General features: G+C 39.5%; 1 protein-coding gene across 3 annotated transcripts in view; it reads right to left on the bottom strand.

Annotated features, from left to right (window-relative positions):
• Positions 1-1,156: 1,156 nt before the first annotated feature.
• The window catches only part of NALCN (sodium leak channel, non-selective), a 361,008-nt gene continuing 337,443 nt past the window's right edge, over positions 1,157-24,721 (bottom strand). For all 3 annotated transcript variants that reach the window (XM_065592295.1, XM_065592302.1, XM_065592310.1), the window contains 14 exons: positions 23,900-23,993; positions 23,254-23,360; positions 22,773-22,847; positions 19,158-19,277; positions 17,743-17,811; positions 14,404-14,552; positions 13,493-13,586; positions 12,643-12,775; positions 11,853-11,968; positions 9,559-9,716; positions 8,742-8,892; positions 5,856-6,005; positions 5,205-5,322; positions 1,157-3,994 (listed from right to left, as the gene is read on the bottom strand). In XM_065592295.1, coding sequence (XP_065448367.1) covers positions 3,801-3,994; positions 5,205-5,322; positions 5,856-6,005; positions 8,742-8,892; positions 9,559-9,716; positions 11,853-11,968; positions 12,643-12,775; positions 13,493-13,586; positions 14,404-14,552; positions 17,743-17,811; positions 19,158-19,277; positions 22,773-22,847; positions 23,254-23,360; positions 23,900-23,993 — 1,728 coding nt within the window. In that variant the 3' untranslated portion in view covers positions 1,157-3,800. The remainder of the gene's footprint in view (positions 3,995-5,204; positions 5,323-5,855; positions 6,006-8,741; positions 8,893-9,558; positions 9,717-11,852; positions 11,969-12,642; positions 12,776-13,492; positions 13,587-14,403; positions 14,553-17,742; positions 17,812-19,157; positions 19,278-22,772; positions 22,848-23,253; positions 23,361-23,899; positions 23,994-24,721) is intronic.

Here is a 24,721-nt window from a genome sequence, read left to right as displayed (position 1 = left end):
CATCATGGGGAGTAGGGCTGGGATTTATGGGGATCCAAAATATTTTATTTTTTCATTTTCATGTGATAACTTTGGGTTTGGTTTCATATACCAAGGGCATTGTGTGCAACAGATGTTTCTGGCCTTGTGGGAGTGCTCCTTTGGGTTGTGGTTTTTTTTGTTTTTTTGTTTTTTTTTAACTTTTAGGTCTGTGGTTTTTTCAACTTCTCTCTTCTCTAGGACACTTACATTTCCATTGGTGAACTGGTGCACTCTGCCTCCCTGTCGGGCTTTTCTTTCCCTGGCTGAACTGTATTGTTCAGGCAAGTTGTCACTGCACTTGAGGTGATTTTTCAACTTGTCGCCTCTTAACCTCTTTCCCCTGCTAGGTTCTCCACTATTGAATGTGATGGCTCTCTCCTATTTTTTAGTTATATAAGGAGGTTTTTCACCTGGTTTCTGACATCCCTGAGTGTTACGATTGACATATATACATTTCCACATCTCTGTAATTGTATTTGATTGCTTACATCTGTAACAGCAAAACTACATAAGAACAGCCATACTGGGTCAGACCAAAGGTCCATCTAGCCCAGTATCCTGTCTTTCGACAGTGGTCAATGCCAGGTGCTCCAGAGGGAATGAACAGATCAGGTAATCATCAAGTGATCTATCCCATGTAGCCCAACTAGGGTACAGACAACTGGATTCTGGCTTTTCCATTGTGGCTAACTCTTAATCTGCTTGTTTTCCTTGAATATGCTTAAAAATATTTGTTTCAAGGTAAGTCGAGAGGCCTTGGCTCCTCCAGTAATGAAATAATATTGATATAATTATCCATTACAGGATTTCCTGCCCTTCATCAGAAACATCTAGAATACTGGACTGGATGGACCACTGCTCTGATCTGATATGGCAATTGTTAGGACTTAAATGCTACCACTGCTACTCTGCATGCATTTTAAATAAAATTACACACTATTATGCAGCCAACTAATATATGAGGTAAGCACATCAAATGCAGTTATAATGAAAGTTTGGGGGATGGATCTGGCTTAATGCAACTAACTTTTATTAACAGAGTACTGTAGGCAAGGACAAAATGTTTGCCAGATTTTTTTTTTAAAAAGATGACTCGCAGTAACAATGATTCAGAAAGTTTCTGCAGTTCAATACATTATTGAAAATCAAGATTATATCTTTTATAAATCCAATATTTATCAGATTGTCTTATATACAAAAGCTGAACTTCAAACTGACACAAAACAGAACACAAAATACTGGCCTTGTCAAAGATGTTTTGTAATTTTCTTAAACGTTTAGTCATAGTCTACTTAATAAACAACAGAATGCACATACTGGGTTACTCTAAATCTATGATGTATTTAAGTTTTGACTAGTTTTAAACTTAAATGTACCACAGAACAGAATGACTACACCAAGCACAAATGTGTATATGATGACTCTTTGAGACTATTACGTTTAAAAAATGTCTGTTCAACAGCACACAGAGAAATGTTGATAGATGTCATGAAAACTGTATTTTATGGTCAAAACTGAGTTTGCATCACTGGTGAAGGCATCAGTGAAAACCATACTGTCTTCTGATCATTCTCCATTACTGTTTTGGCCAGAAAACACTGTAGAACACTGACAATTGCCAGTTTTTGAAAGAAAATGTTACATGTGGAGCCATACATTAACTGTGAGCCTCTCACAAGATCTCACGTCAGGCCATGTTAAAGCAACCTATCATTTCCATAGGAAACAATGGTAGTGGAAAAGGTCTCCGCTATACTACAAAAACAATTGTGTTTGGGGCCCAACAACAAAGCCTACAACTGCCAGTGTGTATCTGAGGAAAGGGCACACAATCCCCAGCCCATATATTTAAACAACTGTATATTGTGGAACCTACAAGATATGTGCCATGCTTCACTGATCATTCACATTGCTTTTGGTCGCTTCTCTTTCCCATCCCTGTATTTGTATAGCATCAACCTATATTGAAAACTCTTTGGGAAACCAACGGATTCTCTTTTACTTATTTCTCAAGTGGTTAGCATTCTTGGTACTACACAAAACAAACCACCATCACATGTTAAAACATGATTTCCCAGACTAAAAGGGACCAAACCACTTTTTAACCATGTTATGGAATCATGATACAGCCTTGGGTTTGTCAGACTGGAGCATGAGTGTTAACATGGTTAAAACTTGGTTCACTCCTATCTAGATTGGTAAAACTGAACTGTATTTTAAAAGCCTCAGAGTTGTAAAGAGGACCCCAACTTGCTATTTTATATGACATATCTACTGCTTCCCCTCTATCCACTGGGCCAGTAACCCTGTCAAAGAAGGAAATTAGGTTGGTTTGGCATAATTTGTTCTTGACAAATCCATGCTGGCTATTCCTTATCACCCTATTATCCTCGAGGCACTTACAAATTGATTGTTTAATAAATTGTTCTGGTATCTTTCCAGATATCGATGTTAGGATGACCGGTCTATAAATCCCCATGTCCTCTTTGTTTCCCTTTTTAAAGTCAGGTACTATATTTGGTCTTCTTCAGTCCTCTGGGGCCTCCATGAGTTCTCAAAGATAATTGTTAATGGTTCCGAGATTGCTTCAGCTAGTTTCTTAAGTACCTTAGATATATTCAAGTTGGTAGGGCCAAATGAAATTCATCCTAACTTATCTAAATATTCTTTAACCTGTACTTTTCCTATTGTGCCTTGTGTTCCTTCCCCCTTGTTAGAATATTAATTGTATTAAGTATCTGGTCACCATTAATCTTTTTAGTGAAGACTGAAGCATTATAGGCATCAAACGTTGCAGCTTCTTGATATCATGAGCTCTCCTTCCTCACTAGGTAGAGGACCTACACTTTCCTATGTTTTTCTCATGCTCTTAAGGTATTTAAAGAACCTCTTCTTATTGCTGCTTTTGTCCCTTACTAGGTGTAACTAGTTTTGTCCCTTAGGCTTTCTGGTTTTGCAATTCTTTTGTACTCCTCTTTAGCAATCCATCCGAGTTTCCACTTTATGTAGGATTTATTTTTGTTTTCCAGGTCATTAATGAAACACACCATGTGTAGATGCTTTTGCAAATTCTTAAACCGTGTAATTTTTTTAGCTGATTTCTTATGAAAATGGAACTCTTTACATAATTAACCAGAAGAAAAAATTCCAATTTGTAAAAGCCAATCCATCATTTTCTGATTTTAAAATCAGCTATATTGTATTTGCATATTTAAGAAAATTACAAGAAAAAGACTAGACTTGAAATTCAGAATCTGTACTTTGTAAAAATACTGTCCCTTACCATGAACTCAGTGCTGACCTCTTTAGGTCATTCATGAATAATAAAATCTTTCTAGAGAAATATTACTAGAATAGAACCGAGGGAAAAGAAAAAGAAAAGAAATGCTGTACAGTAATGTGCTGGCCATTTTCAGGTATGGTACAGGATGGAAAGTGTATACCTGAATACAAATTTTTGTTACAGCTACAGAATGTATGAAATCTTTCAACGCTCCATCTATGCTAAAGACAATAGAGACTCTGTGGCGTCGTCAATACTGCCATAATATAGAGTCTTCCTAACATACAGTAATCATCACAATAGAGCTGAAATCTAACATACAGATCTGTATTATGTTTTATATGGCAAAAAGATAAAGCAGTTGAAAAATCCTATGGCATTAGTTTTAAATAAATCATACATCAATTATATCTCATTCAATTCAAAACCCAAGAAAATTGTTTTTATTTGAAATGGCTGTTGTTGCAATATGACTTAAGTTAGCCTCTTTTCTTGGTCAGATGTCAAGAAGATCCTCCCCACTCTCATCACTTTCCACAGTTAGTTGTCTTGTCCACCATTTCTTCACTTCTGATCCACAAGAAGCAGCATCTGACATAGGATTCATCTTGCATACAACAGATTTCATAGTTGTGCGACCACCAAACCGCAGATTGACTGAAGACACTGAATGGCTTATTGGTTTGGGGGCTAGGAAATTAAATGGAAAACTACTTATTAGAGTGCACATGCTTATTGAACTATTTTGCCGTAGAGCTTTTCTATACGAGAGATATGGCAGCAGTTTAAACAGACTGATTTAAAATGGAACTAGTTAAACTGGTGCAAACCCCTAATGTAGATGCACTGTGGGTTTGATCCTGCAAGGTGCTGAACACTCGGCCCTGATACATCAAAGCCCGGCTTTGACTTAGTGTAGGTCAATGATCCCACTGATTTCAATGGACTACTCATAATCTTAAAGTTAAACACATGCTTAAGAGCTTTGGTGGATTGGGGCCAGTGTGCTCAGCACTTTGCAGGATTGAGCCCTTACACTGGTTTAACACTTGCTTGAATTAGTTTAGCTTGTGCCATTAAGTTATTGATCTAAGCTCAACCAGTATATGCTAGGGTTAAACCGACTGAGTTTTATGTATGATCCCAGTATCATGCATGCGCATAGGCCTGGGGCCCTGTCCCCTTGCGTTGGTCAGCAGAGCTGGCCTGGCATGGGGATTGTGCACTTTTAAAAAGAGAAGCGATACGGTGGTAGCATGTGCTTCTTTCAGCGCCTCCTATTCAATCCCCCCACCTGCCCAACATGAGCATTGACTTAAAAGACACTACCTGGCTCTTATTTTCTATTGTGATGTAGTTATTGTGATGACAACTTAAGGATTTATGAGTAAATAAACCTATCCGGGGCTGATTAAGCACCTAGACAGAAGGCCAAGGAGTTTATCAATCCAGGATATGGTTAGTACAGAGGTGAAAGAGAGCATCACAAGGTGCTACAGTTATAATGAAATGTTTAATTAAGCTATTGTTATTACATTTTATATATTTCAATAGCACCCAAAATGTGCTAGATGCTGTACAGGAAGACACAACTCCAGCATACCAATCAAGTGGTCAGGGTGGTGACTGATCACGTCTTCATAATTTCATGTTTTTAAAAACTTGAGGGGTGTGAAGGGACAGTTTCCTCTTAGAAGGCTCAGGGGGCAAACCACTCCAAAGTGGGTGGGGCGGGGCAAAGAGGAGGAAGGACCATGGACCAGCTTTCCTTCCCCTCTGCATTTTCTCCATCTAGGGCCTGTGTGTAGACAGTCTGACCCTTTTAAAACAGCCTCTTATCAAGCTGCATTCCAAGGGATGCTTTGGTATTTATATATTTTATTTAATGGTCTTCACTCACCTGAAGGTAAACGCCATTGTCCGAATTTCCGTTGAGGCTTCCCACCATCTGTAGAGTCCTGCCGATACCCGCCCCTGTCAGAAAGTGTTGGACTAAGGAGCTGCTGCTGGCTACTCGTCTGAATGGAGCAAAACCAAAATTCAGTGACTTTAATTATGGCTACTTACGGCATGGCCATACATTGTAACAAACGCTGTGAAAGGTCACTATTTCCCAGCCTATTAAAGAAACATGCGCTGACTTTACACTTTTATTTTTTCCCTGCAGTCTGGTTTCTGGTTCCTTACTGCCCCCCCCCCATCCCTCCAAAAGTCTAAAAATTAACAGAAAAAATAATTGGGCTGGAGCTTATGATAAAATTCCACAGAAGGGCTCGTGGGGGCAGGAAAGCTTTCCCAGGATCCCATGGGGGAGCCCTCTCTCCCATGTTGCATACCTCCCTGGATATAGAACCCAGGTCTCCTGATTCCCTGTCCAGTGCCCCTTGGACCAGGCTGTCTTTATAACTGAATGTCAACGTTTTAAAAATATGTTGGTTTAATTTTTTTCCAACAAAAATGATGTTAAAAATATTTAAAAGAATGTTGTTGTGACAAGCTCAAGTATAATTCTTGATTAGTTTAAACAACAATAATTTGCATAGGTCCGTACCTCTGGCTGTGCATTGTTATCTTGATTATTAGTATTCATATCTTCACTTGGCTGTGTTGTCTCAATGCTGGGCGGATTCAGAAATCGGCTCAACTCCTGCTGTTGACTCTCTCGTAGACTATGGATAATGCTACATGACTGCTGCTGTTTCTATCAAAATATAATATTTATGTGACCAAAAGGAAAAAAGAAACTTCCCTCACAAAGACTTTTGTTCCTTGATTCTTTTTATTTTTTTAAAAATCCCTCTAAATACTGAATACTTCAAACAATTTTGAGCATCTGGTATGGATTACAAATTGTTCAGTCTTTTCTGTAAATCTACATAGACCCCCTATCTTCACTATTTAAATATAAAGAAATCTGTCTCTGAAATCTAAGGGCTTGAGATGTAGGAATTATTGGGTGAAATCTATGTTCTGTGTCATGCAGGAGGTCAGACTAATCGATCAGAATGGTGCCTTCTGGCCTTAAAATATATCTATGCCGCAAGAGACCACCCAAAGAGCCAGCAAAAACAAAACGGTGACTTAGTAAAAATGAACTTTATGGGGTTGATCAGAAGCCTGTTGAAGGCAACGGGCTTTGGTTCTGGCCCCAAATAAGGTTGAACAAAATGATCATGGAAGCCTTAGGACAGGGGTGGCCAACCTGTGGCTCCGGAGCCACATGTGGCTCTTCAGAAGTTAATATGCAACTCCTTGTATAGGTGCCGACTCCAGAGCTGGAGCTACAGGCACCAACTTTCCAATGTGCCGGGGGGTGCTCACTGCTCAACCCCTGGCTCTGCCACAGGCCCTGCCCCCAGTCCACCCCTTCCTGCCCCCTCCCCTGAGCCTGCCCTGCCCTCGCTCCTCCCTCTCCTTCTCCCCCCCAGAGCCTCCTGCACCATGAAACAGCTGATTGGGAGGTGTGGGGAGGGAGGAGAGGTGCTGATTGGTGGGGCTGCCGATGGGTGGGAGGCGCTGGGAGCGAGGGGAGGTGGGGGAGCTGATGGGGGGCTGCTGACTTATTACTGTGGCTCTTTGGCAATGTACATTGGTAAATTCTGGCTCCTTCTCAGGCTCAGGTTGGCCACCCCCGCCTTAGGAATAGTTTACAGTGTGGATTTTTTGTTGCAAGTTATTATTGTAAAGAATCTGCTGGGTTCTTTATAGTACAAATAGAAAAATGTAGCCTCTGTCACAAAAATCTTACAATCTAATTTAGTTTTAAATTAAAATAAATGATCCTTAGAGAAGGTTTCAGTGTGCTGTATAGTTTTAACATGCCACTTGCTTAATAATTAAACAAAATATATAAAAAACTTATATTAAAAAAGTCTTTTGCAATTCTACTCAAGTTAATAAAAGGTTCATGTAACAGGTAATGGTCTGATTCATATTGTTAAAATGAAATGAAAAGTATATTTACTTTTATATATTGTAATTCAATATCATAATGAATTGAGCAATTGGGTTGAACAAAATCAAAACTGAGAGATAAAATGAAATTAACAACAGCTAATATTAGAGCTGGGACAAAAATAGAAAAATTAGTCTGAAAAGGAACCATTTATCTGAAGATCCCTGGAAATGTGTTGTTTCAGATAAAATGAAAGCTGTATTCAAACGATCAGGTTTTGGTTACACAAAATTACAAAGCAGCAAGAGGCAGAGCCTACAATTCCCTGATGTGCTCAAATCACAAACTTTTCATGGCAAAAATACAGATTTTCGTGGGGAAATTTCCTACGATAACTTTGGCCCAGGTCCATTTTTTTTGCCAGCAAAAATGGGAATAACTCAGTGGAAAGATTATGACCGGCCCAAACGTTCTACGCATTCTGGGCCTGATTTTCACAACTACAGGAACCCAGGGCTTTATGTACCTAATTTACACATGCACATAGACACGTGTGTGTATGTTGAAATATACAAACTGGCCTTTTGTGCATGTAAACAACTTATTTGCACACACAGTCACTGTAATGGTATATGCAAATTAGGCTTCAGAATATACATTACATTTGGGTCTTCTTTGAGGATTGTAGTACCATTCTCATTGGGATCTATTTTACAGTGACGGAGACCCTTGATATGGTGGTGGTGGCTAACAGGATTATCTTCTGCCTGAATAGCTATCCAAGATGGAGTGGCAGTGGCAATGAAAATATCAGAAGTACAAATGCCTGAAACTAGCACTCTCTTTAACCTCTAACAGATTTAGAAGAGTGCACAATCCTGCACCATTGAAGATAATGGGCATTTTGCTATTAACTTCAATGAGAGCAAGGTTGCGCCCACAAAGATCTTTCCCTAAATAATGTATTCCTTGGTTTATTCATTTGGCCTTGTCTGTTGCAGAGCAGGTCACACAGTTTTCCTGCTTTGTGTAAGGAAAGGGGATTTGTTGGCAGGAAAACAGGTTTTGCCTGCAAAATATGCGGAGTTTACTAATTCTGTGAATGTAATAGTCTGTATTACGGAGACTATACCAGCATAGCTATGTCAGCATAGTTACGCTGGCATAACCCTGTAGTGTAGACACAGCATATACCTATGGAAGGAGTTTTTCCATTAGTATCAGACCACCACCTCCCCAGAGGAAATTAGCTACATTGACGGCAGCATTCTTTTCTTGACATAGTTGCATCTACACTAGGGATTCGATTGGCATAGCTATGTCGGTCAGGGGTGTTTTTTTTTTTCACGCCTCTGGCCTATGTCAACCTAACTTTTAAGTGTAGACCAAGCCTGATTTTTCTGCTGATACATATTTTTTCACGTAGCTTGTAATGATGGCTACAGAGTAAACAAGGCAAAGTGAGAGAAAACTCTAGCTTCGTTGACTGGTTCAGTTCACTGCAAGCACTCCACCAGGACTTGCTGTTTTCGCTTCACTTACTGCTCGGATACGCTTTAAGCATTTCTTCAGCCACATGCGTATGGTTTGTTTGGCCACTTCTTCTTCTATTGTATACTCCAGTTGTTCCCTGGCAAGAAGCTCTTCCAGTTGAAGGCTTTTCCTGATATCAACAGACCTGTATGACAGCATGCTAGAAGAAACACAGTATTTGTCAAAAGCTAATGTACTTACCTATATTATTATTAACAGTATTACACTTTTAAAATCTCAATGCGAAAAGGTCAAACTTTGGCACCTACAGTATGTAGCTAGCTAAAAAAAGATGAAGGGAGGATCTATTGGTGCTCAGAACAACTGAAAATCAGGCCACCTATATTTAGGTGCCTAAATATGAATTCAGGTGCTTAGCTTTAGGCACCCACATTCGAAAATTCAGTTTCTTTCCCCTGTTTATGCTGCCTGTTTACCTTTTTGCATTTTTGTCATCTGGGACAATGTAATTATTGGAGGAGACTGAGTTTCACTTTTGTTTATAGTCAATTTTACTGTCAGATTTTCACCTGTGCTAGCGCAATACTGCATTGTTTGGATTTACAAACACAGCAAGGGAATGTTAGTTTAAAACAATTGTTTCAAGTGGGAATTTAGAAAGCTCATGGAGACATTTCTCTAGGACTTAGATTTTCTACGGTAAAAATTAATTTAGGGGAAAGCTCTAATATTTGTTTTAAATTTAAGCAGAGAGTATTTCTTTAGACACAAGCTTGTATCCCCAAGTCATTTTTCAGTCTTATGTATAACATTTAGTCTGCAGAGAAACGTGTTACAACAAACTTAAAGAAAAAGCCCACCATACCTCAATACGTCATGGAACGTGACATCTCCACCATTATGCAGCCTCTCCATTTCATAGCACATGTGCTTGAACAAAAGTTTGTCCTTGTCAAGATCTACCTCCAACCTCCCACGCAGCAACCTCAGCAGAAACTTCACACGGAAGGTAGGGATTACCCCCTAGGTAAGATTGCATCATAGCTGGTTAATTATGGCTACCTTATAACTAAGTCAGAGGCTCTATTTGATGCTGTTTCTCTAAAGTGATACAGATGTTCTTTCTCCAAAGACCCTTCAGGTATGTCTACACTGCAGCTAGGAGTGCGTCTCCCAGCTTGTGTAGACAGACTCATGCTAGCTTGGCTCAAGCTAAAATGCTAAAAACAGCAGTGTGGAGGTTGCAACTCTGGTAGAGACTCAGGCTAGCTACCCAAGCACAGGACCAAGGAGTTGGGTGGGCTTCAGAGCCTGAGCTGCAGTGTGAACCACAGCACCCACATGGCTACCTTGAGCCCTGCTAGGGCGAGTCTGTCTAACCAGGCGGGGATGCTTGTTCCCAGCTGCAGTGTAGACATACCCTTTGACTTACATGGGGCCAGGATTGTACCAAGGATAGTGTAACTGAACAATGCAGACATAAAGGGGCTTATCTTCAGCTGGTGTAACTTAGCAATAGTTCCTTTGAAGTCAATGGAACTATCCTGATTCATACAAGCTGAGGATCTGGCCTATATATTTTGCCTAAGATTTTCAAAGTTCTCTGGGGGACTTGGATGTCCAGTTTCCATTTATTTGTAATGGGAATTGCATATCCAAACTGGTGGCTTTGAAAATCAGCCTTGACCATTTTTATTTTCTGAGAATTAAACCTTAGGCCTAGAGTCATTTATTAGGAATAAAGTCAGCTAGATTTCTAAACATTCACAGGTGTGTGCCTCTATGCTTGTTATGCAGCTGCTCCATCGTGTGTGTGTTCAGTGGTGTATAAGTAGTATGTCCTCTTGCTTTTCCAAGAACTTCTACTCCAAGATGTAACCAACATACAAACTTCTTGAGGTGTTTGTGGCAACAATTTTGAGCCTAGCTGTTGATAAGGAACTAGGAGTGAAAATATTTTCTCCAAATTTGCAGAATCAAATAGTTCTCTTTGAACATTATGTTCTATAACTTTTTTATTATGAGAAAGGATGGAAGTCCTTTGTTATGGAAGGTCCCACATCACAACGCTCTCCTCGCAGCCCTAGGATGTAGCACTCTGAGCCCCGCCAGTCCTACAAACACAGGACATGGACTTCGATCCCCACACAGCAATCTTCTGCCACTAGACCAGTGGTGGGCAACCTGCGGCCTGCAGGCGGCCATCAGGGTAATCTGATTGTGGGCCATTAGACATTTTGCTGACGTTGACTGTCCACAGGCACGGCCCCCCACAGCTCCCAGTGGCCGCGGTTCGCTGTTCCCAGCCAATGGGAGCTGCAGGAAGCTGCAGGCTGCAGGGACGTGCTGGCCGCTGCTTCCCACGGCTCCCGTTAGCCATGCCTGCGGACGGTCAACATCAGCAAAATGTCTCATGGCCCGCAATCAAATCAGGTTGCCCATGACTGCACTAGATCATCAGCTGATCTCAGCACACTGCAGTTCATATTCAAAACTGTTCGAAGTAATTCAGTGACGGGATGAGTGAACCATTCATAGTTTGGTTCCTGTTGGTACCTAAACCTCTAAGTTGCTCCCCTGCCCAGGCCCTCTCTCCTTTTCAGCTGGGCCATTCTGAAGACAGGAAATGTAACTATGTGAATCTCTGAACCCTAGGTCGAGGGGACAACTCCTGGGCTGCCTGGAGGGAAAGGACTATGACCCCAAGCCTGTAAACACCTATACACATGCTTAACTTTACGACTGTGTGTAGTCCCTGGGAGCAAAGTTAAGCATGCACGTATGTGTTTCAAGGATCAGGGCCTATGTGAAACGCAACATCTCATGTTCATCGTTCTTTTGTGAACCTGGGTTGTTAAAAATAAATAAATCACAAAATCCCCTTACCCTAAACTCACTCTGACTCTAGGTGGGTTTGAGGCTCAGTGGGTTAGCACAGCCCACTTTATGTTTTCCTAGTAATACATTTTTTGAGGAAACAATGCAGAAGATTTACTTAGATCATAAGTTCTTTGGGGGCAGGGACTGTCTTTTTGTTGTGGGTTTGTACAATGTCTAACACAATGGGGGTCTTGGGCCACAACTGTGGCTCCTAGGCATTATAGTAAAACAAATAATAATAATAGCACTGAGTGCAGTGCTTACTGTCAAGTATCTTACCTCTCTTTTGTCATCAACCATGTTCCATATAATTTGAAAATGTCTAAGATCATTATAGCTTAAAAGTTGGTCTTCTTCGGTGGAGTAAAACAATGAGAAATTCTCCACAATGATCGCTAAAAACACATAAATTAAACATAGTATAAGGCTAGCCTGTCAGCACTTTCCAACAGTTATACATTAATTAGAGATAATGTATTTCAGCAGGAACTAAATTTTCACACGTGGCTGTAACAGCGGCAACCTATGGGCAAACCTGGTACTAATGCACCCCCATATTGTGTGTTTTTGTTGTGCTCAAGTTTGAAAATGTAGTCCTTAAATCTTAAGTAGGGGCCTAATCTAACACCCACTAAATTCAACTGGAAGATTCTGATTTACTTCAGCAGGAGTTGGATTATTAGGCCTATAAAATATAAACTGGAGAGTAGACTAGCTCTGCAAAAACGATTTCCTTTGTACAGCTCTCATCTACTCTTTCATTTTCACATAACTTTCATTTACAGACCTCCTTATCAAAAGACATTTTCTTATTTAGTGTTAACAGCCAGCAATTTAAAATAAAGGTTAGAAACACATAACATACCAGCCAAGTATCTGAAAACATCAGACAATTATAACATTAACTTGAGGGCATTTAACAATTTCTTTTTACTGAGAGAGTTTAAAAAAATGTTACAGTTGATATGGCCTACAACGTAAGGCCTGTTCTGGCTGAGGCACCCAGATCTATGGCACTCCACCCACATTTTAAGATAACTATTTTTCATAGTCAATAATCGTTGCTCACCTACAAGCAAATTTAGCATTATGTATGCAATGATGACATAAAAGGAACAGAAATACATCAGAGCACCAGCATAATTTCCACAATCTGTCCTCCAGTATGTGCTGTTATCTGGAGTACAAAAAGGAGGCTGAACCTTCAAAAGAAAACCGTAAATAATTAAATCAAAACATTAGGCAAGGGATTGCTTATCGGTCTGCAGTTAACATAACTATATTTTTAGAAAATAATAAAAATAATACAGTAATGCACCTCAAACCAGTGTAGGTTTTGTGGAGAAATACCACATTTGGGAGAAAGGAGGAAATATTTCGCTGTTATTTTAAATGGTAGATGCTGAAAGCAGCTCAGAGCTGGCCCTGAAGGTGATGGATTAGTGGGCAGAGTGAAGGAGAGGCAGATTTCAAAGGTGCACGATAAATCCATTTAACACATGTTTCTACAATTACCCCCCTATATGAGCATGGGTATATATTATTACAGCAAAACAGCAACCAGTGGCAATGAAATGTTATGACACGTTTAACAAACAGCAACCACTCCCATGTATTCAAGACAGGAAATGAAGAATACCTTATCCAATGTAACTGAAACTATGGGGGCGGGGTGGGAGGGGACTTTATGTTAGGCAAAATAAAATGATGTTAACTGAATTTGGGCCAGGATATCAAGATTAATGTTCTTATGAAATGGCCCAGGGTACTTCATTTTAAGATCAGATTTATCTAAAGGACGATGGCACCATCAACAACACAGTGCTTCTTTGTACCAAGCCAGAGCACTGGATACTGAGTCAGAGGAAATTGCGCAACCAGTTTCTTGTCTGTTTTATCTGTGATTGTGCTGTATTTACCATGCAGTCATGCATAATCTTGTTCCAGTCTTCCCCAGTAACTATTCTGAAGAGTACAGTAATGGCCTTGCCAGCTGATGAAAAGTTTGCATGCCTGTTTTTTTAAACAAAAAGAGAAAAAGAGCAGCTCAGATGTCAGAAATCAAAGCTTGGCAATACAAACACATGCAACTTTCTGGAGAATTATTTTGCTGTGTGTTCAACAAGTAAAAAAAAAATAATTTGTATTTTCTATTATTCTTACCTGAGCTTCATGCCCCATATATTGTTGGTAGAACTCAGAGAATTATTTGCAAACATATTCACTGAATAATTTATGCCATTAATTTAATAGGGACTTAGAAGCCGGACTCTAGCCACCCAGTTTTGAAAAATTTGGCTAATATCTTATCAAGTAATAAAAGCTCATTTGGGGCCATATCCTTCCCCAGGCCTTCATCCTATTCGTGCCTCTTCTGGTGCAAAGGGGATGGAGAGCTGTCATTGGGTTATGTAGGATAATTCCCAGGTGGCATAAAGCCAATGTAGCTGGCTCCCTCTCACTCCATTCGAGGTGTAGGGACCATTTTTGGATGGAACCAAGGGTGTGAGCAGGTGTAGCTGTAGCACAGTGTTCCAGCCACCTGGGCCAATGGAACAGTCCTTTTGGGATTGTTCCAGCTAGCACAATGAAGAGCAGCTGTTAGTCTTCTGTATATTACACTGGGTGTCTGTTTAGTCCCAGGATTTGGGGAATGGGAAGGTGGCTTAGAGCCGTCTATCATACATTGTCAGCCGAGTGCCGCTCAGCTAGACCTAGAGATCTGGCTCTTGGTTGCTGACATAAAACCAAATGAAAATTTGTGCTCAGTAGATGGGAATATTTTATTTGGCTGTTAAAAATCTTCCACAAAAGGAAGCCAATATTGTACCTGTTAATGTTCTCTCCATATTTCACTGTGCCAAATAAAACTACTCCAGCAAAAGCATAACAAAGAAGCAGTAAGAACATTCCCACAATGATGAAGAAACTCTTATACATGCTGACAACCACAGTCAGCAGCAGCATTTTCAGTGTCACCTGGAAAGGCAGAGAGGAAACACAATTCATGATACTATTAAATAACAAAAATAAAGGAGACTTTAACACATTTGTAACTTTAAATCTTGTAATGATTGTTCTTTTAATTGGGAAAACATATAGGTTAATGTGCCAATCCAGTAGTTTAGAGGTAGCTCAGTGAAATACTACACTGTCAGTCTGAGTTTGGAACAACACTTGGTCTCTTGTTCCAGGGTTTATGGCAGTGTATCTCAACCTTTCCAGACTACTGCACTCCTTTCAGGAGTCTGATTTGTCTGGAGAATCCCCAGTTTCATCTCACTTAAAAACGATTGGCTTACAAAATCAGACATAAAAATACAAAAGTGTCATAGCCACTCTATTACTGAAAATTTGCTTACTTTCTCATTTTACCATATAATTATAAAATAAATCAATTGGAATATAAATATTGTACTTGCATTTCAGTGTATAGTATACAGAACAGTATAAACAACTCATTGTGTGTATGAAATTTTAGTTTTTACTGATTTTGCTAGTGCTTTTTATGGAGCCTGTTGTCAAACTAGGCAAATAACTAGATGAGTTGATGTATCCCCTGGAAGACCTCTGCATACCGCCAGGGGTACTTGTATCCCTGGTTGTGAACCACTGGTTTATGGTAATCAGTACAGGATTTCACTGGAGATTTAAAGAAACCCATCTATCTACAAGGGCAAGCTTTAGCCCCCCTCAGAGAGACTATGACATAACAATCAGCACAGATTGATTAAACTATTTTAATTTCTTACACAAGTCAGCCTGTAGTGTCTAAGCAGAGACAAAGAGACACAATACAGCAAAATGTAGAGAAAATGGAAGCTGTATGATATTTTAGCATCGTGGCAGAATTATTACTTTAGATTGAATTAATTTCAAAAATATTTGGACACTGCAGGAATGTCTCTTTATTTACAGGGGAGGTGAAACAATTTTCATCAGAATCATGACAAATCTGACAAATCATGTTAACTTTTTCCCATCGCACTACATCATAGCCATAACTTAATGGGACTGATAAAGCTTTTAACATGAAAGCATAAATAAGTAGGTTAAAGGCTTGAAAAAAAATCTAGAATACTTCAAAAAGCTTTGATGGAAATGACCAGATCTGGTTGCATAAGAGAAGCAAGAGTTTTTCACTTGACTTCCAAGGCTCTCCATGCTCTGTGTGGTTAGATGGAGGCAGACTTTTTTCTTTGCTGAACAGAATCTGTGACTTATCTATTCTTAACCCTTTAGTCCTAATACAGAATTCATTTCCTTGACTGCAGTTATTCTAATATGTCTTATGTCATAGAAAATGTTTGGATAATGTTTGGAGAAGCTTTGCCACAACAGAATGCACAGTATTACAACTTACTAAAGAGATACATTTGTTCTCTGCATAGGTAGCTGTCAGTTACACCTGCTGTCTGTTACACTGGTGTAAATCTACATACCAGGTAAATCGAAAGTAACTTCAGCGGAACTACTCTTAATTTATACAAATGAATCTGAGAATTTGGCCCAACATCTTTATTTTACTGAGCACAAATCCCTTATTTAGATAAAATATAATGTGCAAGTTAACACTAGCACTGTGCTAACACCTGTAATGTACAGGATGGAGCTTCTGCATGTGGACAGCAGCACAAGATGAGCACATCACCCCATACCCTGCTTTCTTGTGGAGAAAATAAATAAAAGAAAATAAAAGTAACACATCGCAACACATTGAAAAAGCAATGGTTACAAATACCGAAAAGGGCACAATATATATTCAGGGCTTTAGATGGCAATAATTTTAAATGGTGTTGTGTCTTAGTTATCTTTTTGATGACAAAAAATGTACAGCATTTCCAATAACCATAATTTATTTCTGATATTTGTGTGATGCTCTGTACCTTGGAGGAACACTGTACACCCCCTTGTTCATCTTTATAAAATGATTGTGTGGTATCCAATGCAAAGTTTGTCATGTTTGGTGTCTTCGGAAGGCTCATGATGAACTGAGCATGGTTATTATAGTGATGTTATAGTAATTGTTACAATAATGTTATAGTAATGTTCTAGGTTATAATTTCATATATAGTTATGAGACTGAAAATGTATCCTCATGGCTTAAAGCAAGCCCAGGCAAAAGCTCTCCAAGAACAGAGAGGCAGTTCACACCTCATCAGGGCATGTATGGGACAAACCCAGCCCAGCCTCACAGGAACAAAGGATGCTGGCTTAGACAGCAACAAAATAACCTGTTGAGCTCTCGAGGGAGTCACGCCCCTTCCTTTGGTCAGTTTGGAACTGCAATGAGGTAATGCTCACTTGACTCTGAAGGGGGGGGGAGGCTAAGCCAAGAGGGAAGAAATAACATATAAAAGGGAGAGACGTTTGCCATGCTCTTTATCTCTCTTCCACCTACATCTACAGACACCACCACCATCAAGCAACTGAAGTGCTGATCAAAGAGGAAACCCTGGCTGAAGAGCAACCAGCCAGCCTGTGGTGAGAAGCATCTAAGTTTGTAAGGGCAGTGAAAGTGTTAAGTTCAGCTTAGAATGCATTTTGCTTTTATTTCATTTGACCAAATCCAACTTGTTATGCTTCGACTTATAATCACTTTGAATCCATCTTTGTAGTTCATAAATCTGTTTGTTTATTCTACCTGAAGCAGTGTGTTTGGTTTGAAGCATGTCAGAGACTCCCCTTGGGATAACAAGCCTGGTACATATCAATTTCTTTGTTAAATTGACGAACTCATATAAGCTTGCAGCATCCAGCGGGCATAACTGGACACTGCAAGATGGAGGTTCCAAGGGTTGTGTCTGGGACTGGAGATATTGGCTAGTGTCATTCGGTTGCACAATCCAAGAAGCAGCTTACATGCCAGAGGCTGTGCATGAATAGCCCAGGAGTGGGGGTTCTCACAGCAGAGCAGGGTAAGGCTGGCTCCCAGAGTCAAGGATTGGAGTGACCTAACAGATCACCGGTCCAGATAACACCAGGGGGAAACGTCACAATGTAATACAACTAAAACCCTGATATTTTAAGTTAAACATATAAAATGGAGACTTATAGCAGTAGTACATAAAATGGAGACCTGTAGAATGTGCTGTAGAAAAGCAAAGTGATAAATCTTTTAATCTATGCATGAGCATTGTATTGACTGTAATTCCTGATTTGTACTTACATGTTTCCCACAAATTGAGAAGAACCTGAAGACAATTACACATGCACCCATCATATATGTGTATGCATTCTGAAATTTAAACACAAGAGACTTCATATACAGTGTCCCGCAGTGATCTCTCAAATGATCAGTTTTTCTGCATGAATCTCTCTGTGAATTATACAGTGCAATCAGCATTTTAAAAAAAGTAATATTTCAACAACAAATGCTGAATAATAATAAACTAACAGAAAAAGCTGTGCCACTTCAAAAGCACTAGCCAAACCTCCCAACACAATAAACCAACAAAACCCTCACAGTTCTCTTAGCTGGGCTGTAATTATGTCCAACAGCCTCCCAGTTCTATAAGTCTAGGCAGCTGCTGGCTTGCAGAAACTCCACAGGCCTGCCAAGCTACTCAGCAGCAGGGGGCAAATTGAGGATGCCAGGGACAAAGGGACAGTTTTGCCCCCACAAAGAGTGCTTGAGATAGACCAGAGGGAAGGCCCTCAACAATGTAGGGAGGTGACAGCCACAACTGGGGATTATTGATTGAAGCCACCTCTCCTCTCCAGTGATAAGGGGGGAGAGCTCACGTTCCCACAAATGAGGGTGTATGCCCCCGCTCCCCCTTTTTTTTAAACTTGAGAGGGAGGGTGCAGCTGACCTCTTCCCTGGACAGATAAATCTTCTGCCTTCCTGGACTAAATGTTGTTCTGTAACAAAAACGTATGGACCAGATTCACTGACATGCTTTGCGCTGTTCATCAGTTTAGAAAATCTGCCTTATCTTTCTCTACAATGACTCCTACCTGGATTATTCCCTCCAGCCTCTCTTCCTCTCTCACCCCCCAATGAAACTGCTCCTGGCAAGGTCTTCCAATCCCAGGACACCACATTTCTTCCCTCTCCTCATTCTAATCCCTCCTAAGGACTCACTTCCTCCACAAGGCCCGCAGACCCTAACCAGGGATTCTCAAACTGGGGTCGAGACCCCTCATGGGGTCACGAGGTTATTATATGGGGGGTCGCGAGCCGTCAACCTCCACCCCAAACCCTGCTTTGCATCCAGCATTTACAATGGTGTTAAATATATTAAAAAGTGTTTTTAATTTATAAGGGGGGTCGCACTCAAAGGCTTGTTATGTGAAAGGGGTCACCAGTAAAAAAAGTTCGAGAGCCTAACCTATATCAGTCCAATATCTTCTCCACCTCAGCACTATAGGATGTAAGAAAAATCTAGTTCACCAATTCCACAAATTGTTACCTTCTTCTTGGTTCCCGGGGCATCTTGTTTTATTTGGGTCTTATTTTTAGTTTGTAAACACCCTGGGCTTGGCAATTGTCCTTATTTAAATCAGGATAGCAGTAAAACTGTTGGTGATTAACAAATAAAACCAATAAATGATCATTGGAGTTGCAATTGTTGATCTTACTAGTAAGGCAAAGTGAAGTATCACCCATATAACACCAAGGGAGGTCACCAAAAGGTCATATCGATTTCTTCTGCTTTGCCAGAAGCCAGCAGGTGACATGGCAATAATCTTCATAGTGACCTAGAGAGCAATAAAGATAGTCTTGCTAGTGCAAATTCTTAGCAAAAGGTTATTTTTCACTATAAGAACATTTGGTCCCTAAAATGTTTTGGTAGTGTTCTACTTGTAGATTGGTTTTAAATGAGTAGGAGTTTTAATAGTTAAACAAAGGGTTAGTATGAAGGTAGAAAATGATTAAGCTGATGATGCATAACTAAAAAATTACATGTGTGTGTATGGGTGTATGAAGAGACTGAAGTATATATTAATGCCAATTTCGCACAAATACACTTATATGCAAGGTTATAACTGTCTTATATGTCTCGTGTACTGCAAATTAATTTAAAAGCAACCTTCTTTTTCCTGTTGCAAAAGATTTTTGTTTTACTTCTGGTGAACTCTATCCATGCTCAACAGCATACATGAACACAGGAAGCATAAGATTGGAGGAAAAAATAGTGTGGGCCAGTAGATTGCAGTGGGTTTCACAATGCTCCTAATGAACACAGAGACTGAAAGGGTTGACTTTTCTTAGAAATAGGTTTCAGAGGGGTAGCCATATTAGTCTGTATCAGCAAAAACAACGAGGAGTCCTTGTGGCACCTTAGAGACTAACAAATTTATTAAGGCATAAGCTTTTGCCCAAAAAAATTTGTTAGTCTCTAAGGTGCCACAAGGACTCCTCGTTGTTTTTTCTTAGAAAGTTAGTGATGCCTCAGGCAGGATGTTTAAGAATAGGTTCTGTTTAGAATAGATAACAGTATTTTGCAGTCGGAGAAGCCATGTGATCCATGCAGAATGTCTACAAAAGAAGGTTTAGCGTTGCACACAGTCAGTTCTTAGCTACACATATTAACGGTTTAAATGTTACTAAAGCATATCATATAAAAGAAATAATAATTAGGCACTAATCTCTTTGGTTTTATATCCTAGCTTTCAATACTGACATTTAACAATGTTTGTTAAATTCCCAAAGGCTAAATTGTATTAAAGGTGACACTGGTTTAGGCTCAAATTTGACACTCTTCACTTACCTGATCGTATACTCTCCACTCAGATATGACTGGAAAGTGCAGGACAGAGTCACAATTTTTATAATCTGCAGAGGAATATTTTTCAGTTTCCAAATATCTATTTTTTGCTGTACTTCTCCATCCCTCCCATTCCACAAACCAAGTTTTCCCACAGTTAGCAGGATACAATAGCTCCACCTACCAGGATTTTAAAAAAATGGTCTACCATAGGCAGACTAAATCCTTCCTTCCCATGTCTTTTCAAGATATTTTATTGTAAGAATGGGGTCCACCTGATATTCATCTCAGTCATCACTAAAGCCATGTCTCATAGTATCCTAAAATAATAATGAGGTCTCAAAGTAAGTTTTTTCCACTGATTCTGTGGCCACTTGTATTGATGTTTGCAATAGGAAGAGTGATTCTTTTCTTACACAGGTTTGAGCTCTCATCGGTGGTCTTTAGAACTGTTTCACTGCATTCTTTACCAGAGCTATGCAGTTAGACCTGACCCTACTCAGATTCTGTGTCTACCAGGGTTCAGGTTTGGCCATGATTAACCAGGACAGGTACCAAGTACTTGGCAGGAAGCTGCATTTATCTGGCTTGTGGGGCTGTATCTGGTAGGTTGGGGATATGCATGACACAAATGAACTGGAATTTTTGGGTAGACTCAGGAGATGCTTGTGGGCACAATGGCTCTAAACTATTCAAGAAGGACCTTGATAAGGGAGCCAAATAGGCATCAAGAGTTTTCTTCAGTTTGGAAACAAAGGAATATTTTATTTTTACCTGTTAACTTTCTAATCCAGGTGAGAAAGCTGAACACACAGTTTAGATCCTGCCTGTATTCTTTTGTCTAAAAGGCTTTTAATTTATATCCATATCTAGATCACTTTTTCATTAAGATGCAGTCTACTCTGGGGCTTTACAGAATTTTCTCTTTCCTTGCGCAGCACTCCCACTGTTAGTCTGAACTCTCCTCGATGGGCATGATTCTGGACCCCCTGTTGAGGAATGGCCTTCATTTCCCCACATTGGTTAGTGGCTCTTTTAGCTTCCTTGTCACAAGTTCTATCTGTTTGTGCTAGCATGGTAGATGGCACTGGAATTAGACTTGTTTGAATCCCATGTACTACAGAAATTTTACCTTGAATCCAACTTTTCCTTTGCCCTCTAGACAGTTTCCTACTCAGGATGGCCTCCAGGTAGAATGATTGCCATTAAAAAGTCAATATTTCTCAACCAGCAGTTACCTCACAGAGGTATCTCAGATACCAACATATTTCCCCATACTTACCACAGGAAATAAATAGAGTATCAGATTGTGGTGTAGTAATTGTTGACATTATAATGAGAGACTCATAACTTTATGGAGGATTCTGTAGAATGGTAAAAACAAACAAACTACAGAAAGGATATTATGTGCAATTCTATAAATCAGCTAAAATGTAAAGGCTGCTAAGGCTTTAGTTTGAGCCTCTTTATTTGATGACTAACAAAGTGAGCCTTTTTAGTTGCCATCTCCTTTCTTAGGTACACAGAGGAGCTGAGTTCTCTGATTACTAGACTGCTTTACTGGCAGATTTAAATTTGTGATTGGCTTACAATCTGAAAGATGAGGATTTATATCCCTTCTCATTTTTCATCTTAACCAGTGTAGCTATCTATGTTATTACCTATATAAATATCTAATCTTTTTCTGAACCCTACTAAGCTCTCAGACTCATTCCTATCTTGTTGAAATGAGTCCCACAGGTTAATTATGCTCACAGAGCTGATGTTGGTTGCAGTGTTTTCCAGGCTGCTAATTAAGGAAAACCAACCACCTTCTTTTCACTGCTTGTACTAAATATTGTCTTTTAAGATGGGAGAAGAGAGGCATATGATAAAGGAAATTATACACCAAATAGTTATGTTTGTCATAGTCTTCTCCCAATATACCCCTGTTATATAACCTTTACTTTTCTACGCTCGTATCTACATACTACCCATAATTCTGTTGCTTTTGCTTTTTAAATGACTGAGGCAAAGGAGATGGATACACACACAGAGATGCTTAGAAATATATGTGCTTTCTATGGCTAACAGTCCTTTTGCCTTCTGTTTTCTCATGGTGTCATATTTAAACAGACTGAGAATGAAAGGAAGGATGTATGTTTTAAGCAGGACTTCCCAGGTAGCTAGACCTTGTGCTGGCTCACTGCACAGAACACCCTTTGCAACTCTGCTTTAGAAATTTACTGAAATACCATTCTCATTGCTATACATATCCAGGATGAAATTATCTGTGTTGCAGATACATGGACTGAAAAGGATACACAAGTCTAGCCCCATAACAAGTAAAACACACATTTCTGCAATACATACTCAAGCACTAGTCATATGAGTTGCCCCATGGATATGTAGCCTGCAATTAAAACTTGGACAGTAACCCTAGAACCAAAATAAAATATACAAAACTAGTCTGACTCTGGAGAAACAACTAAATATATTACTGTACCTCTAGGACAAAAATGAAGGTGAAAACAACAGACATTGTTGCTAAAGGAACAGTCACTGGATCTTCGACATCCCACTGAAATGGAACAAAGATAGTAGATCATAAAACAGATATAAAAATCTATTTACCACGTTTTAATTTTTATTTCAGTGTGTATTGTTGCCATAGATTCTGTTTTTACAGTGAATGACACATTCAGGCAGGAATGGTAGGTGGGTGCATCTTTCCTTTTATATGGATTTAGCGTTAAATGAGACATTAAAAATAGTGGACCAGATTGTTAATTGGTATAAACTGGCGCAGCTCCAGAGACTTTAATGGAGCTGTACTGATTTACACCAGCTGAGTATCTGGCCCACTGTATTTAGAAATATTATATTTCCAGCAGTTCATTGCTAGCTTATGTACAGTTCACTATTTTAAAAGGGTACAGCTCATTCGTTCCGCCACCGTTACAAGACGCAATAAGAAACAAAAATACCTTCACTGAAAGCAAGACAGACTGGGCCAGAACAAGCACAGCAATAGTCCTCTTAAAAAACGGATGCTGCGTTATATCATACATTTTGGCTCTAAAGCCATCGTTATCTGAAAAAGAAGGAGTTAAACAAGAAGAATTAAATTGCACACAGTGGTATTTTTTTCTCCCTGTTTCTTGACATATTTTTCTTGTTTGTTAATGGTAACCTAATCCTTGCCTAGTTTTGAAATACATTTCTAATTTTCTGCTACAGTTTCACATATCGAATAGTGCTTCTGAACATGTAATTTCAAATACTGAACACCAATGTTGCATGAAGGCTTTGGTAGGGGTAAAGCAAGTGCATCATTCAATTGCTGTCAAGATAAGACATTCAATTCATATCATTAACAGGCAAGTGCAAATATATTTCATTTAAAATTCATTTTTTCATTAAGGCTTATCCTAAAACCATTGAAGCACAACCTTTTTTGGGTTGATTTTAATAGCCTTATACAGAGATCTGTAGTTGGAGCCTGTTATCCACATTAACTTATGCACAACCTCCTAGTGGCCTAACGATTACAATTTTAATTTGAATCTTAGACTCCTGGGGAATTATGAACACTGGGGCTCAACATGAATAACATCAGAATATCTTTGATACCCGGACGAGGTGGGAGATGAAGAGGTTGAGCTATCTTCAGTCTGCTCTTTAGATCTTCCCACCGTCTCTGATCTACAGTCAGTAAAGCTGTACCCTTAACAAAGAAAAACAAGAAGCTTTTGTCATATAAAATCTTAAACATTTAAATGTTGTGCACATGAAAACAACAGCTTGCCTCGGGGCTTGAAATAAAGTTACATTCTCAAACTCTCCTTGAATAACACAGTATTTGGGTAAAGGGGTCAGAGCATCAGCCCTGCACTCAAGAAGATTTCCAAATGCACTAGCTGTGAGTTTCTGGGACTCAACTCAGCAAGCTCAGTTGTTGCTCTTTGTATCAGTGGCTCAGTGGGGGTAGGGAAACCTACGGGAGGTCTTCCATTTGACTGAACACCATTTGCTGGGGAGCACTGTTTTAAACAGTGGTCGATTCTGTCTGGACTTTGCTGTAAAAAACCCTGCAGCAAGGTATTAGCTTGTCAGCACTGCTCTAGCTTATCAGGGAACCAGCCTTCTACAAAAGCACTACAGACACACTTCCTATGCTTGTAGTATAATTTAAATAAAATAAACATAGGCTATGCTACAACATTTTCCATAAAGAAAGCATAAGAAGTGCAAATATGACTTCAAGGTAGGTAGTAATAAAGAGCACACACATAAGCATTTTGATAGCATAGTACAAACTACACTATTTAAAATTATCTTAAGACATAATAAGGTCCTTACAACATCAGAGAGCTATAAAATCTCATACCAAGGGTTTGGAGCTGGAAAAGCAACAGAGAACTTTTAAAGGCAAATGTCACAGATTGCTTTCCC

This window comes from Chrysemys picta, chromosome 1 (genome assembly GCF_011386835.1).
Source record: "Chrysemys picta bellii isolate R12L10 chromosome 1, ASM1138683v2, whole genome shotgun sequence".
Taxonomy (NCBI): domain Eukaryota; kingdom Metazoa; phylum Chordata; order Testudines; family Emydidae; genus Chrysemys; species Chrysemys picta.
The sequence above is the reverse complement of the archived record's forward strand: the minus strand, read 5'-3'. Positions and strand labels throughout refer to the sequence as shown.